Below are 16,380 nucleotides of genomic sequence, written 5' to 3'. Positions count from 1 at the left end.
CACTGGTGTCGTGGATGATCGGGCATGGCTTCATTTGTGTCCTATTAATGGGATGCAAACTGTTTCATATCGGCCTCTGGTGGGAATTATGACCCACCGTGTCCTGCTGGAGTGGAAGATCCCACTCATTTCATGCCAACAAAAAAACTATTTTTGGAATTCTCGACACTGACTCCCCTGCCCGCCTTTAAACTTGCCACCAGGGGCGACAATTCTGCCCCCAGACCTGGCATACAGATCACAATTTACAAGCCAAAGTACTAAAGCAATAATAAATCCCGAGCTGAGGATAAGTATGGAGTCTACTTTGCTACTCCCAGAACCAATCTGAAGTGCTGAAGGCTCATAACCGGCTTAACCCTGGGTTAATTGGAAGAGGAGATCCTCTAGTTCGAGACAACTTCAGATTTGCATAAATCAGATTTGCGCCGGGGTCAGAGCTGACTATGTTATTTCAAGACAGGGGTCAATGAGGTTTTATGCTCGCATGAGGAGGCCCTCCAGGCATTCGATTTGTAGAATTCAAAATAATTTGAGTATTGACCGAGCAAAACTTAATAAGAGAAGGCAACTGGGTGAGTCCATGGACTCATTTAGAACCTGTACAGGCTCTCAAACAATTCTGACTATTGGATCCTTGGGGATAAATTAAAACATGATGATATATTGGTTAGTGTTTTAAATGAACCAAACCAAATATTTTCCAAGCAAAGGAAGCAAGTCTTACAAAGACAGTGCAGATAGGGTGATAGACTGAGTTTAGGAAGCTAAACAGAGTGGTTGTTCATGGAGAAAGTGATGTCCCTTGGAAATAAATGAATGAAGCTATTCCATATGTTAGACAAAAAGAGTGCAGTGAAGCAAAGGCTTGACAAAATTGGGAAAAGTGCATAAACTACCACCTTGATGCTCTTATTGTGGAGGGAAAACACTACACAAACGGGAAGAATTCCCAGCAGGACGAGATGTGACGACATTTTAAAAAGGTCTGAAGATCCAAAGTTTCTGTAGCTCATAAGAAGAAAGATAACAAAGAAACGAAATAAAATCCAAGATGTGTAACAGCCACAGAAAAAAATCTCCTCCTTAGAAGTTGACAAAAACAAAAATAATTACTAGAGCATTACATTAGCAGTTGCCTCACAGAATTCAATCTCAATACGAGCACGTCTTTCAGTGTTATCTGTTAAATTAAAATGGCTTAAAAATAACATGTAACAGCCATTGTCCATTCATTTGAAAAGCCTAACAGAGACTACACTAAAAGTGATAGGCCAACACTTGGTAAGGTTAAGACACAAGGATAAAGAAATGGTGGAACGCCTGTATGTTATACAGAACCAGGAGTCACCATTACTGAACAGAGAAGCATATTTGCAGCTGAGGCCCATTTACAAGGTTCATGAAATTGCTGATGGACAGTCTCGTGAGGTATTCGGGAATGAATTTCCATCTTTATTTTAAGGCTTCGGAAAGCTGCAAATAGACTATCACCTCTGGGGAGATCCATATCTCTCTTCAGGTCAAGAGTGAGGTTGCAAACACTTCACAACAAGGGGTCATCTCTCTTGAAACTGTACTAAGAGTGATGTCCTGCAATGTTCACGGTCTAATGGTTTAATTCAAATCTGCCTGGACGTGACTCCATGAAACAAGTCAGCAAAGCGTGAGATCCATCTGATGGAATCAGTGGATGAAAGCCTTGTCAAATTAGCAAAAATTAAACTCTTCACAACATTAGATGCTAACAATAGCTTTTGGCAGTTGCCTCTTGTCAAAGAAATCAGATTGTTTTTCCAGGTTACATTAGGAATTGCTTCTGCATCTGCGATATTCTGAAGAACGATGCCTCAGGCTCTGAAAAGTATGGAAGGAGTAACGTGCAAAATGGACAACATTCTTGTACACTACTCATCAAGGGAAGAGCATGACTGTCGAGTGAGAACAGTCTTACAAGATGTAGGTTTGACATTTAACGACAAATGTGAATTTGCAAAACTTTAGGAGGGCAAATTATGTAAGCTTCAGGAATTACTGCCTGCCCACAAAAAAACAAGCTCACCAGGCAGTTATCACAGCTGAATAAATTCACAGAATTGCAAGGATTCCTTGGGATGGTCAATCAAGTAGGTAGGTTCCATCCAAACGTGGCGAAAATCAACAAGCCATTTTGACAACTGTTGAGACATGGTCAACAGTGGTGCTGGAATGTGGAAAATGCTTTACACATGATCAAAAATCTCTTAATGACACCAGAAATTCTAGTGCAGAATGATCCAGAGTTGATAACAATTGTGGAAGTACATATCTACAGGCTTAGCACACTGCTGCTACAAGTTCAAAAAGATGGACAATGAAGACCTGTTTATTACACCTCAAGATCCTTCACTGGCACACATGGGGTAAGCAACTACTGAGAAAGAAGCATTAGCAGCTACATGGGGCTGTGACAAGTTCTTTGATAATCATAGAATTCCTACAGTGCAGGAAGCCATTCAGCCCACAAGTCTTCATCAACACTTTGAAGAGCACCCTACCTAGGCCAATCTCCCGCAGTATCCCCATCACCCCACCTAAACCTTGGACAAGTGGCAATTTAGCATAGCCAATCCACCTAACCTGCACACATTTGGACTGTGGGAGGAAGCTCAGAGCACCCAGAGGAAACCCACGCAGACACAGAAAGAAAGTACAAACTCCACACAGTCCCCCGAGGTCGGAATTGAACCCAGGTCCCTGGCACTGTGAGGGATCAGTGCTAACCACTGTGCCACTGTTCCGCCCACTAAAGTTAAAGTCGTCATCGTCTCAGATGACCATCGGCTGCTTTCGTCTTTGACAGGGAGAGTTGATGAGTGATTAACTGGAGGATTACCATACATCAGGCAAGGGGTGATGTACCGTCAATTACCACGAGACAGGAATGGTGAAACAATCGAGGCTATATTGCACAAGATGTTGTGCCTCCCGCAGCTGGAACCAGAATGGAATCAGCGCAGGTGAGCAGACATTTTTATACACCGCCTGCTGGGCAGAGCCAGCAGGCAGGGATTTACCGTCGTATCTGTAATATACAGGCCGTGCTGTAATACATACAATATACCACTAGTGGTGTCTACCACATTCACCCCCTGTTTAAACAAAAAAAGGTCCGGCGGGGGTGACAAAAACATTACAAATTAAGTCTATCGGGGGCTTTGACCCTCCGCCGCGATCGCCTCAGTCCTGGTGGTATGTGGGGGCCAACGTGGTCACCTACGACTCCAGGAGCACATTGTCCTCGTCTTCGTCACCCCGGAGTGAATCCAGTGGGAGGATGGATCCTGCTGGGGTGGGGGCTGCGGTGAGGTTCGCTGGTTGGAGGGTGGGTGGCACCGGGGTGGATGAGGCAACCGGGGGGGGGGGGGGTTGCGGTGTCAGATTGGGGGTCGTGGGTGGGGATCCAGTGGGTGCCAGGTCCCAGAGGGAGACTGTCTTGGTGCCCGTCGGGGTGTGCCATGTAGGCATACTGCGGGTTTGCATGTAGGAGGTGGACTTTCTCGAGCAAGGAGTCCGATTTATGGCTCCGCACATGCTTCCGGAGAAGGACGGGTCCAGGAACTGCCAGCCATGTTGGGAGCGAGACCCCGGAGGTGGACCTCCTGGGGAAAACAAACACACGTTCGTGAGGGGTCTCATTAGTGGCGGTGCAGAGGAGCGACCGGATGGAGTGAGTGCGTCGGGGAGGACCTCCTGCCAGCGGGAGACCGGGGGATTTTTAGACCACAGAGCCAGCAGGACGACTTTCCAGACCGTCCCGTTCTCCCCCTCCACCTGCCCGTTTCCCCGGGGGTTGTAGCTGGTCGTCCTGCTCGAGGCGATGCCCTTGCTGAGCAGGAACTGACGCAGCTCCCCCTGGGCGTAATACGAGAAAAACCCCAGGCATCGTTTCAGGGCCTTGGGGCAGTGGGAGAGAGGGAGTTCCAGGAGGGGGCGCATGCGGTCGGGGTCGTGTCCTCGGACTCCATTTTCCACTACGTAGCCAAGGATGGCTAAGCGGTTGGTGCAGACAACGCCTTTCTCCTTATTATATGTGAGGTTAAGGAGTTTGGCGATATGGAGGAATTTTTGGAGGTTTGCGTCGTGGTCCTGTTGATCGTGGCCGCAGATGGTGACGTTATCTAGGTACGGGAAGGTGGCCCGCAGCCCGTACTGGTCAACCATTCGGTCCATCTCGCGCTGGAAGACCGAGACCCCATTGGTGACGCCGAAGGGAACTCTGAGGAAGTGATAGAGGCGGCCATCTGCTTCGAACGCAGTGTATTGGCGGTCCTCCGGGCGGTTGGGGAGCTGGTGGTAGGCGGACTTCAAGTCAACTGTAGAGAAGACTCGATACTGCGCAATCTGATTGACCATGTCAGATATGCGTGGGAGGGGGTACGCGTCGAGCTGCGTGTATCGGTTGATGGTCTGACTGTAGTCAATGACCATCCTGGGCTTCTCCCCAGTCTTCACCACCACTACTTGAGCTCTCCAGGGGCTGTTGCTGGCCTCAATAATCCCCTCCCGCAGAAGCCTTTGGATCCGACCTGATGAAGGTCCTGTCCTGGGCACTGTACCGTCTGCTCCTAGTGGCAACGGGTTTGCAGTCCGGGGTAAGGTTCGCAAACAGTGAAGGTGGATCGGGGCTGCAGACTGTGAGGGGGGGAAGGGGCCCGCCCGCCGAATTTCAAAGTCAGGCTCTGGAGATGGCATTGAAAATCCAGGCCGAGCAACAGGGCAGCGCAGAGGTGGGGGAGGATGTAGAGCCTCAGGTTGCTGAACTCTACGCCCTGGACGGTGAGGGTCGCGATACATTACCCCTGGATTACAACGGAATGGGATTCGGAGGCCAGGGAGATTTTCTGGGTGATGGGGTGTACCGGGAGGGAGCAGCGCCTTACCGTTGTGGGGTGGATGAAACTCTCTGTGCTCCCGGAGTCAAAGAGGCAGGTCGTCTCGTGCCCGTTGATCTTCACCGTCGTCGTAGCGGTCGTGAGGTTGCGGGGCCGAGTCTGATCCAGGGTGATGAAGGCGAGCTGTGGAAGATGTTGGGAGGTCCCAGGCTGATTGGTGGTGGAGGTAGCAGTAGGCGACGAACGGCCAGACGAGCCGGGGTCCTGAGGCGCGGTCCAAAATGGCGCTGAAGATGGCTGCGCCCACGGGGCACACATGGCGGGCGGCATCAAAGATGGCGGCGCCCACCGGCCGCACGTGGCTTGCGGTGGGGAAGATGGCGGCGCCTCTGGGTCGCACGTGGGGGTGTAGAAATGCCGGGCCTGGAAACGGCGCCGACCGACCGGGCCTGGCAAACCGAAACAAAGTGTCCTTTCTTCCCACACCCGTTGCAGATTGTGCTCCGCGCTGGGCAGCGCTGCCTTGGGTATTTGCTTTGTCCACAAAAATAACACTTGGACCCCCCAGAGTTGGCTGGCTACCGCGGTGTGCAGGCTTGCGGTGAGCTGGAGTCGGCAGCTGGTGGGGCCCACTATGCCCACGAGGGTGCCGCGCGGTCGGGAGTGCAGGACTCCAGGTTACGGGAGGCCACTTCTAGTGAATATGCAAGCTGCCTAGTCTCCGCAAGATCGAGCTTACCCCCTTTCAGTAGTCGCTGCCGAACGTACGTAGACTGCATGCCCGTGACATAAGCGTCTCTGATTAAATGTTCGGTGTGTTGGACTGCTGAAACTGCCTGGCAGTCACAGTTCCTACCGAGGATCTGTAGGGCACGCAAGAAATCATCCAGAGTCTCCCCGGGGAGTTGCCATCTCGTGGCCAGGAGGTGCCTGGCGTACACTTGGTTTACCGGTTTAACGTAATGTCCCTTTAGGAGCGTTATCGCTTCTGAGTAGGTGGGCATATCCCGGATGAGGGGGAACATTTCAGGGCTCACCCGCGAGTAAAGGACTTGGAGCTCCTGTGAGTCCGAGGGTTCTTCAGTGGCTGCTCTGAGGTAGCCTTCGAAGCAGGCTCGCCAGTGGTCGAAGGTAGACGTGTCGTTGGCTGCGTGAGGGCTCAGCTGCAGGCGATCGGGCTTGATTAGGAGATCCATCTTAAAATCTTGTGCCATAAATTCACCGGGGGGGGGGCCTCCGATGGGGTCTGGCCCACCGATCGGCCCCTGGGCCTACTTTCTGGCGCGGCCAGCCCCTGGGCACCGACCCCATGTTGTGACTGGGCCGGCGCACGGGAGAAGTCCCCCACGCATGCGCAGGTTGGCGCGGCGCGTAACGAGGTTGGAGCGGCGTGAACTGCTCCAGTGCCGTGCTGGCCCCCTGTGGGGGCCAGAATCCGTTGTACCCGGGCCCGGTTCACGCCGTTGTGAAAAGCGATGGCGTTCACGACAGCGCGAACACTTGGGCTCCATATTGGAGAATCGCCACCAATGTCACTGGACGCGTAATCTCGAGGTTCAGGCTAATGGCCTGGGGATATGGGTTTGAATTTCACCATCAGCTGGTGGAATTTAAATTCAAATCAATAAATCTGGAACATAAAGCTGGTGTCAGTGGTGGCAATGACCTAGCCTGCCACTTAGCTCAAAGGACATTAGGGATAGGGAACAAATGCTGGCCTTGCCAGCAATGCACACATCCGATTTTTAAAAAAAAATGGACTTCAACTTGACATTCTCCAGAAGGTCACGTGGAAATGGTGAAATGCTGAGCAATAGCCTAGCAGTCAGCCTGGTGGCCAGGCATCAGCCACTCCATTGAAATGTTAATCCCAAATTGCCTTGCATGTGCAGTGAATAGCCAACAGGAAAGTGAACCACTGGCATTCTCCACTTTTCCCTTGAGACCTTGCAGTGCCGAGGAATGGATTTATTTGAATTTAAAGGCAAAGTTTTCAGTTGGGCTGAAAGTGAGCAGATTGTACAGCAACAGAGTGGAGAGTCATTACATCACTAAAAATAATTTTTATGATTCATGGCATTCCGGATGTTGTGGTGTCAAGCAACGGTCCTCAATTTGCTAATGTGCTATTTCATAGCTTTTGTGCAGGAATATGGGGCTGAATTCTCCACCATCGGGATTCTTCATTTTGCCGGCAGCCCGGGGGTTTCCTGAAGGCGTGGGGCTGCCCCACAATGGGAAACCCCAATGATCAGCTGGTGAAACGGAGAATCCAGAGGACATGCGACACCATAAATCTGGTGCGGGGGGGCGAGAAACCTGCCCATCATTTCATATTAGTTCACCTAAATACCTTCAGTCGTATGGAGAAGCTGAAGTAGGAGTTCAAACAATCAATCGATATTTAACTTTGCCTTTCTTAACTACAGAACCTCACTGCTAAAAAAACGGGTTGTCGTCATCAGAATTATTGATGGGAAAATGTCTTTCAACACCACTTCCAGCTCCAGAATAAACAGTACACCTAACATTACCTCAGTTGTTCGTGGGAAAGTTCAGAAGCGTGAGGAGCAATAAAGATACTGTCAAGCTCCAAATTTCAACTTCAGGCATGGAGGACAAAACTTGAAAGTGCTCCTGCTCGGGTAGAGCGTGGATACGAGGCGTTGTAATACAAAGAGTTCCACAACCAAAATCTTATAGAATTGGATGGACCAGGGAAATATCAGAATAGAACAGCGCAGTACAGGCCCTTCGGCCCTCAATGTTGCGCCAACCTGTGAAACCAATCTAAAGCTCATCTACACTGTTCCATTATCATCCATATGTTTATCCAATGACCATTTAAATGCCCTTAATTTTGGCGAGTCCACTACTATTGCAGGCAGGGCATTCCATGCCCTTACTACTCTCTGAGTAACGAACCTCCCTCTGACATCTGTCCTATATCTATCTCCCCTCAATTTAACGCTATGTCCCCTCGTGCTAGCCATCACCATCTGAGGAAAAAGGCTCTCACTGGCCACCCTATTAAATCCTCTGATCATCTTGTATGCCTCAATTAAGTCACCTCTTAACCTTCTTCTCTCTAACGAAAACAGCCTCCAGTCCCTCAGCCTTTCCTCATAAGATCTTCCCTCCATACTAGGCAACATCCTGGTAAATCTCCTCTGCACCCTTTCCAATGCTTCCACATCCTTCCTGTAATGTGGCGACCAGAACTGCACGCAATACTTCAAATGTGGCCGCACCAGAGTTTTGTACAGCTGCAACATGACCTCATGGCTCCGGAACACATCTGTGAAGAGAGAAGTGAGCTAACGTTTTGAGTCCAGATGACTCTTTGAAGCTGGAGAGAACTGGAAATTAGGTCCGATTTATACTTTAGTGGGTGGGGGTGGTGGCATATCACAGTGGGGCTAGATAGAGGGCAAATGATATGTGGCCCTCTAACCACATCCACATGTCCGTCCTTGGCCTGCTGCAATGTTCCAGTGAAGCCCAGCGCAAACTGGAGGAATAGCACCTCGTCTTCCAATTAGACATGTTACAGCCTTCCGGACTTATCATGAGTTCAACAACTTCAGACTGTGAACTCTCTCTTCCACCTTCACCCCATTTTTATTTCTATCAATATTTTCGTTTCTTCCATTGATCGTTTTTTTCCTCATCATTGTCCGCCCTCCCCACTTAGGCCATCTGTTCCTCGTTGCCCTTTACAAACTGCTCACCTTTGTTCTGCCATGAACACATTTTAATCTCTATGTGCCACTATCAGCACTTTTTTTAGCCTTAATCACCCCCATTTACATTTCCTTTTTCTTTCTGTCCACAATATCTTTGTCAATCTCTACCTATCGCTGGTCCTCTATCTGGCCCCACTGCTCCATGCCCAACACCCCCACTGCAGTATATATCTGATCCCATTTCCAGTTCTCTCCAGCTTTGACAAAGAGTCATTCACACTCCATGTTAGCTCCCTTCTCTCCCCACAGGTGCTGTCAGACCTGCTGTGTTTGTTCAGTATTTTCTGTTTTTGTTCCAGGTCAAGGAGATTGGTCAAAGCATCACATAGATTAACACTGTGAAGACTTTGGGGAGAGGTGTAAACGTATGTACATAGATGAGATGAAGACTTGGGGAGATGTAGAGTAAAGGGTTAACATCTGGAACACTTGATACAGATGTAACTACTAGTGTAACATGACTAAAACTGCCATCTTCTGGGAAGTAGAAATATGACCTCATGTAGAATTACTGAGATGTATATAGATCCGTCAATAAACAATGTTTTTTACGAATAACAGTGCATGGCAGCATTCTTAGGATAACAGGCAAAAAGATAAATACCACCTGGATCTTTTTTTTAAAAATTATTCATGGGATATGGGCATCGCTGGCTAGGTCATCATTTATTGCCCATCCCTAATTGTCCATGAGAAGGTGGGGTTGGAGAGCTGTCTTCATGAACCACTGCAGTCTCCAAAACTGTGTTGGTGGATTAGGTAAACCCGTAGTACTGTTAGGGTGGGAGTTCCAGGATTTTGATCCAGTGACGAAGGAACGGCGATATATTTCCAAGTCAGGATGGTGAGTGACTTGGAGGGTAACGTGCAGATGGTGGTGTTCCCATGTATCTGCTGCCCTTGTCCTTTTTTGGTCGTGGTTGTCGATTTGGGAGGTGCTGTCTAAGGAGCCTTGGTAAGTTCCTGCAGTGCATCCTGTATGGTACACACAGCTACCATTGTGTGTCGGTCGTAGAGGGAGCGCATGTTTGTGGATGGAGTGCCAATCAAGTCCTGAATGGTGTTGAGCTTCTTGAGTGTTGTTGGAACTGCACTCACCCAGACAAGTGGAGAGCATTCCATTGCACTCCTGACTTGTGCTTTATAGATTGTGGACAGGCTTTGGGGAGTTGGGAAATGAGTCAATCGCCACAGGATTCCCAACCTCTGACATGCTCTTGTAGTTACAATATTTATATGGCTAGTCCAGTTTTGTTTCTGATCAATGGTAACCCCAGGCTGTTGAAAAGTCAATGGTTGTAATGTCATCAAATGTCAAAGGGAGGTGGTTAGGACTCAACTGAAAACAATTGTGAACTATACAGAGGCAAATCTTTATTTAGTTTGAGATGCAGAGATGAATGTAGGTTCCAACATACCTCCATTAATAGCCACTTCACCAAGGCAATTATTTGGCACTTTTGGGGCACAACGTTTATGACAGTTGAACTTGCAATCTAATAGAAATCAAAGATTTAGTTAATAAATGAACTGCTCAATATTCTCAATAAAATTCCTGAATTAGAAAAGTACAATGATTTGGTTAATTAAGAAAAACCAAACATGTCGCTATTGTGTCGATAATAGATTTTGACAATTGAACCTGACCATATTATGTGAAAAATGAAGTAGATTGTGTCCTGAGTTTATTCCGTGATACAGCAGATTTTGTCTGCTGTACAATGGAAACAATACAAAAACATGGATTATTCCTTGATCTCCAGTCAGTATCTATCAGAGATCTGAGAAACTGAATTGAAGGGAGCTACTTCTCCAGAGGGAGAGGCAAGTTAATAAAATTACACTTAAACAGAAATCAATCAATATTTCTGTCAAAGGTTTTCTGACTCCAGGGTAACATCGCAACACCTCGGGGAGAAGGTTTCTGCCTGTTTAAGCAGAACAGGAAGAGCAGCATGAAATAGCACAACAAGTTGCATTTCTGGAAAACACTGGGCTTGATTCTCCGTTGTCGGGATTCTCCGTTGCGCCGGCAGCCTGGGGGTTTCCCGACGGCTTGGGGCTGCCCACCATTGGCTGGCGAGACAGAGAATCCCGGGAGCACGCCGCACCAGAGACGGAGAATCCCGCCCACCTGTTCTTCCTTTTATATTCCTTTTATTTGCTCCATTACGGACAAGTAAAACTATGATGAGCAAGTTCGTTCAAGAACATGAGGGGCGAAATTCTCCAGTATCGGCGCGATGTCCGCCGACCAGCGCCAAAAATGGCGCAAATCAGTCTGGCATCGCGCTGTCCCAAAGGTGCGGAATCCTCCGCATCTTGGGGGGCCGAGCCCTAACGTTGAGGGGCTAGGCCCACGCCGGACTGATTTCCATCCCGCCAGTTGGCGGAAGTGCCCCGCCAGCTGGCACGGATATGACATTGTCGGGCAGCGCATGCGCGGGAGTGTGAGCGGCCGCTCACGGCACCCCGCACATGCGCAGTGGAGGGAGTCTCTTCCGCCTCCGCCATGGTGGAGACCATGGCGAAGGCGGAAGGAAAAGAGTGCCCCCATGGCACAGGCCCGCCCGCGGATCGGTGTGGCCCGATCGCGGGCCAGGCCACCGTGGGGGCACCCCCCGGGGCCAGATCGCCCCACGCCCCCCCCCCCAGGACCCCGGAGCCCGCCCGCGCCGCCTTGTCCCGCCGGTAAGAGGTGGTTTAATCCACGCCGTGGGGGGGGGGGGGGGGGGGGGGGGGTCGGAGAATCTCGCCCCAGGTTCTGAACAAGAGAAACCTTTTAGTGCATCAAGGCCACTTGGGAGAATGAGCAAAATCAGCATTTGACTGCCCAATCCTAGTTACGCTAAGTAAGTAGTGTTGGACAATCAGCTTGAACCCCTGTGTCACATGCCATTAGGTAGGGAGTTACAGGATTTTGACCCAATGACCAGGAAGGAATGACAATAATAGCCCAACTTGGGATGATCCTGACTTGAGAGAAATTTACTGTTTAGTGTCTTTCTAGATAGAAGAGATCATAGGCCTGGGAAGAATTGGTAAAAAAAACATCTTAGTGTCTTGCTACACTACATCCTGTAAATAGTACTCATTGTAACAAGGTGGATGGAGTGGCTGTTTAAGCTGGTGAATGGGGCATTGTTGCCTTGCACTGAATGGTGGTGAGCCAAGTTTTTTTGCAGGTGCACCTGTCCAGTGGAGGGTATTTCAAAACAATTCTGACATGTCTTGCAGGTGGTGAGGAGGTTTTTGTTGAGGTGAGCCACTTGCCACAGAACAGTCACTGACCTACTCTTGCAACATAGTATTTATGTGGCTACTTCAGTTGAGTTTCTAGCCAATGTTAACTCCTTAGGGTGTTGATGGTGGGGGAATTCAATGACGGGAGTGTCATTAAATGTTGAGAGAGGTTGGTTAGAATTATTGCAGATGGCCATGTCCGCGGTTCTGTGGCAAATGTTATTTGCCATTGTGAGTCTGGATGGTTTCCAGGATTGGGGAATGTGGTATGGACTGCTGTGCTTTGAGTAATTTTGAATGAAATTAAATGCTGCAATTATCAACAAAGAGCCCAACCTCTGACTATATAGGAGAGAAATGTGATAAAGACACTGCCCTGATTATGTTTGATAACTCCAGCCTTGATTTTCTCAAATTATCAAGGTTATTATGACTACCTTTTAGACAGTCTGAAACCTTTGACTATTTCTGCAGGGTCTTCCTGCAAAATCAAAAGTTTCTAGAAATGTTAAGTCAGTCAAAATTAATACACAACCTGCGCAAATGCAGGTTAATTAAGGAAAGCCAGCACAGATTTATTAAAGGCAAATTGTTCGAGATTACCCATTCATTTACATCAAGTTGAGGCAGGTGGTGCTTTATTTCTGGACGTTTACTGGTATGAATTTCAGCTAAGACGCAGGGTGACATGCAAACCCGTTTTAACATGTGAAATCATCTTAATTACAGACAAATTGTCAATAGGGAACCATTCAAAGACCCTAGCTCATCAGCGTTGTCTCCCCAAAGCTTTATCCCCATAAATTAATTATGATGTGGAAAGCTGGGCTTAGTGGCTCAGGACCTCAATCATTAACAATATATGTTTCAATTTCTTTCCTTCATTCCTAACAGTTTCACAAAAAAAATGTCCATCACAGCAGGTGCTTGGCACAATTAAAATGTTTGATTTTTTACTCTGTACGGCTGAGGGTACAAAATGGGAGTACAATTGTATTTCCAGTTCCAATTCACCACAAAGGAGTTTCATGTTTTTATTGGTGCAAAAGGGGCAACCATTTGCAATCTAACACTACCAGAGGTCAGAGACTCCTTTGGGGAAGCCATTTCATAACACTTAGGCCCGACAGACTGTGGTGTTCAATATCAATACAGTGTGAAGACTAGTTTAAAAACGCCCAGCGTTTACTTCAGAGCCTACTTAATGGTCTCAAAATGTTAAAGTATATTGTCCGTGGAATCTAATTCTGCACATGCTGGTAACTTAACTGCAATTTTGTCCCAGTTCACTGCAGCCTTAGCTTTGGGTTGTAATGGGATTTACAATCCCATCTGGGTAAAAATTTGCAAGGTTTACTTTCATGCATTCAAATATAATTTTAAGAGAAGAAAAATCAAATGTTTCTAGAAATGTTAAGTCAGGACAAAATTAATACACACCTGGGCAAATGCAGGTTAATTAAGGAAAGCCAGAATAGATTTATTAAAGGCAAATTGTGTTTCACAAACTTTTTGATGAGGTAGCAGAAAAGGTTGATGAGGGTAATGTTGTTGATATGGTGTACATGCACTTCCAGAAGTCCAGTGCCGCACAACAGACTTGTGGGAAAAGTTATAGCTCCTGGAATAAAAGGGAGAGTGGCAATGTGGATACGTGTTGAGAGACAGGAAACAGTAATGATTATTGGTTGTTTTTCAGACTGGAGGAAGGTTTGTAGTGGACCCTACCTCCATAGGCCCCCAGGGATTGGTGTTGAGACCCTTGCTCTTCCAGAGATACATGAATGATTTAGACCTTCACAATTTCAAAACTTGTGGATGATACAAAACTTGGAAATATATGGGGCGAGATTCTCTGACCCCCCGCTGGGTCGGAGAATCGCCGGGGGCTGGCGTGAATCCCGCCTCCGCTGGTTGCCGAATTCTCCGGCACCGGATATTCGGCAGGGGCGGGAATCGCGCCGCGCCGGTTGGCGGCACCCCCCCCCCCCCCGCGATTCTCAGGCCCGTATGGGCCGAAGTCCCGCTGCTAAAATGCCTGTCCCGCCAGCGTAGATTAAACCACCTACCTTACCGGCGGGACAAGGCGGCGCGGGCGGGATCCGGGGTCCTGGAGGGGGGGGGGGGGGCGCGGGGCGATCTGGCCCCGGGGGGTGCCCCCACGGTGGCCTGGCCCGTGATCGGGGCCCACCGATCCGCGGGCGGGCCTGTGCCATGGGGGCACTCTTTTCCTCCATGGCGGAGGCGGAAGAGACTCCCTGCACTGCGCATGCGCGGGGTGCCGTGAGCGGCCGCTAACGCTGCCGCGCATGCGCCGCCCGGAGATGTCATTTCCGTGCCAGCTGGCGGGGCACCAAAGGCCTTTTCCGCCAGCTGGCGGGGCGTAAATTGGTCCAGCGCGGGCCTAGCCCCTTAAGGTTGGGGCTCAGCCCCCCAAGATGCGGAGCATTCCGCACATTTGGGGCGGCGCGATGCCCGACTGATTTGCACCGTTTTGGGTGCCGGTCGGCGGACATCGCGCCGATACCGGAGAATTTTGCCCATGGTCTGTGAGGTAGAAATTCAAAAAGACCGACAGATTGGTGGAAAGGGTGGGCAAGTGGCAAATGAAATTTATGCGGAGAAGTAGGAAGTGATTTGTTTTAGTAGGAAGAACATTGAGAGACAATTTAAAATAAAGTACAATACGAAAGGAGTGCAGGAGCAGAAGTATCTCGGTGTATATGTGCAAACATCATTGAAGGTGACAGGATAAAGTTGAGAGAGCGGTTAATAAAGCAAAGAGTATCCTGGGCTTTATAAATAGGGGCAGAGAGAATAAAAAATGTTAACTTTGTATAAAACATGTATTCTTTGATGTGGATTTAGAAGCAGAAGCTGTCATCACAATTTTAATGTCAAGTTCCCTAACGAGTCCAATGCCCTGCTAGAGAGCAAGTGTCATTCCAGGATGTTTCCCTCAAAGTCTAAGGAGCAGGATTCTCCGTCGGCCAACGCCGGAATTGGGAAGCGCAATTGGGGGAGAATCGTTTTTGACACCAATTGTTGCGGGCCCAGGTTTCATGCGAAATTGCAATTTTCCAGTGCCTCGATAGCGGCATAAATGCATTCCACTCTTCATGTACAGAAAACGCTATTGGCATATCATGGGTGCGATTCTCCAAAATGGAGACTAAGTGTTCGCGCCGTCGTGAACGCCGTTGCGTTTCACGACGGCGCAAAACGAGCGCAGGAACAACCGATTCTGGCCCCCACAGACGCTGGAGCAGTTCATGCCGTTCCAGCCTCCCTGCCCGGCGCCAAATGGGCGCCGTTCCAACCCGCGCATGAGCGGGGGACTTCTTCAGCGCACCGGTCCCTATGCAACATGGTGTGGGGATTCAAGAGCCGGGCGTGCAACAAAGTAGGCCGATGGGGGGGGAAGAGGCTGGCCCGTCGATTGGTGGGCCCCGATCGCAGGCCAGACCCCATCGGAGGCCCCCTTGGGGCCAGAGCCCCCCCCCCCCGACCCTTCGCGCAGAGTTCCCGCCGGCGGGACTCTGCCGTTTCCGCGCGACTACTCGGCCCATCCGGGCCGGAGAATCGGCGGCCCGGCCGCAAACCGCGGCTTGCGACCGGCGCTGCACCAAACGCGCTGGTGCAATGGCGCCGATTTTCCACATCTCGGAGAATCGCGCGCCGGCGTCGGGGCGGCGCGGCGCGGTTGCGGCGATTCGCCGGCCCGGTGCGGGGCTTGGAGAATCGCGCCCCATTAGTGGGCCCAACCCGGTATTCTTCTGGGCCTGCATGATCATTTGCCTTCGCTGGGGTGAATTCCCGACGTGGCTGATGAGGGAGAAAGAGGTAGGACATGGGAGAGGCACCGCCTTCAGCTGCCGGTCCTGACATTGGCCGGGCTGGCTGGGGTGGGGGGGTGATGGGGGGATGGGTCGTGGGGACCTCCCACGGGACTGTGGTGGGGCCGAGGCATAGTTCGCCATTGCTGCGGCCTACAAGGCAGCCATCTTGCTGCACACCATACTGACCACCCACCTTGGCCCCTGGTTCTGCAGAGTGACACTGGCCGTATGGGTGCATCCACCACACCACAGCCCATACTCCGCCATACACCCCCACCAACGGGCCGCTGTCCGCTGACGAGGTAGCTCATGGCCCACACAAGGACAACACCCACAGCAGCCCCTACAGGGAGGCGCCAGGTGGGGGCCGCAGAGTACTGCTGGCAAGGGCAGGGGTGGTGCCACGGCCAGAGGCCCCCATGGTGCCGGGTACCGACATGGTCAGGGGTGCGGGAATGGGGGAGGCAGGTCCGCAGTGCCAACCAGGGCCACTGTGTTGCCCGGCGGACCTGGATGGGCACGGGGGTATACACCATGCTAACATGTCGGCCTTTCACCCCCTGCAGACAATGGATTTCGGAATACAACCAGCAATGGTGGCCTTCCTCCTAGTCGCCACAGCCCTGGGGGATGCCCGGTGGCTGTACGAGCTGGAGCTGCTCGAGGAGGAGGAAGCTG

At 50.1% G+C, this 16,380-nt stretch overlaps 1 protein-coding gene across 1 annotated transcript in view; it reads right to left on the bottom strand.

Moving 5' to 3' along the window:
- prkd1 (protein kinase D1) overlaps positions 1–16,380 on the bottom strand; it is a 575,159-nt gene that overhangs the window by 101,484 nt on the left and 457,295 nt on the right. Inside the window, exon 6 of the mRNA XM_072484262.1 lies at positions 10,039–10,116. Within this exon, the coding sequence (XP_072340363.1) occupies positions 10,039–10,116 (78 nt within the window). The remainder of the gene's footprint in view (positions 1–10,038; positions 10,117–16,380) is intronic.

Source organism: Scyliorhinus torazame, chromosome 2 (genome assembly GCF_047496885.1).
Source record: "Scyliorhinus torazame isolate Kashiwa2021f chromosome 2, sScyTor2.1, whole genome shotgun sequence".
Lineage (NCBI taxonomy): Eukaryota > Metazoa > Chordata > Chondrichthyes > Carcharhiniformes > Scyliorhinidae > Scyliorhinus > Scyliorhinus torazame.
This window is presented reverse-complemented; position numbering and strand designations above follow the sequence as displayed.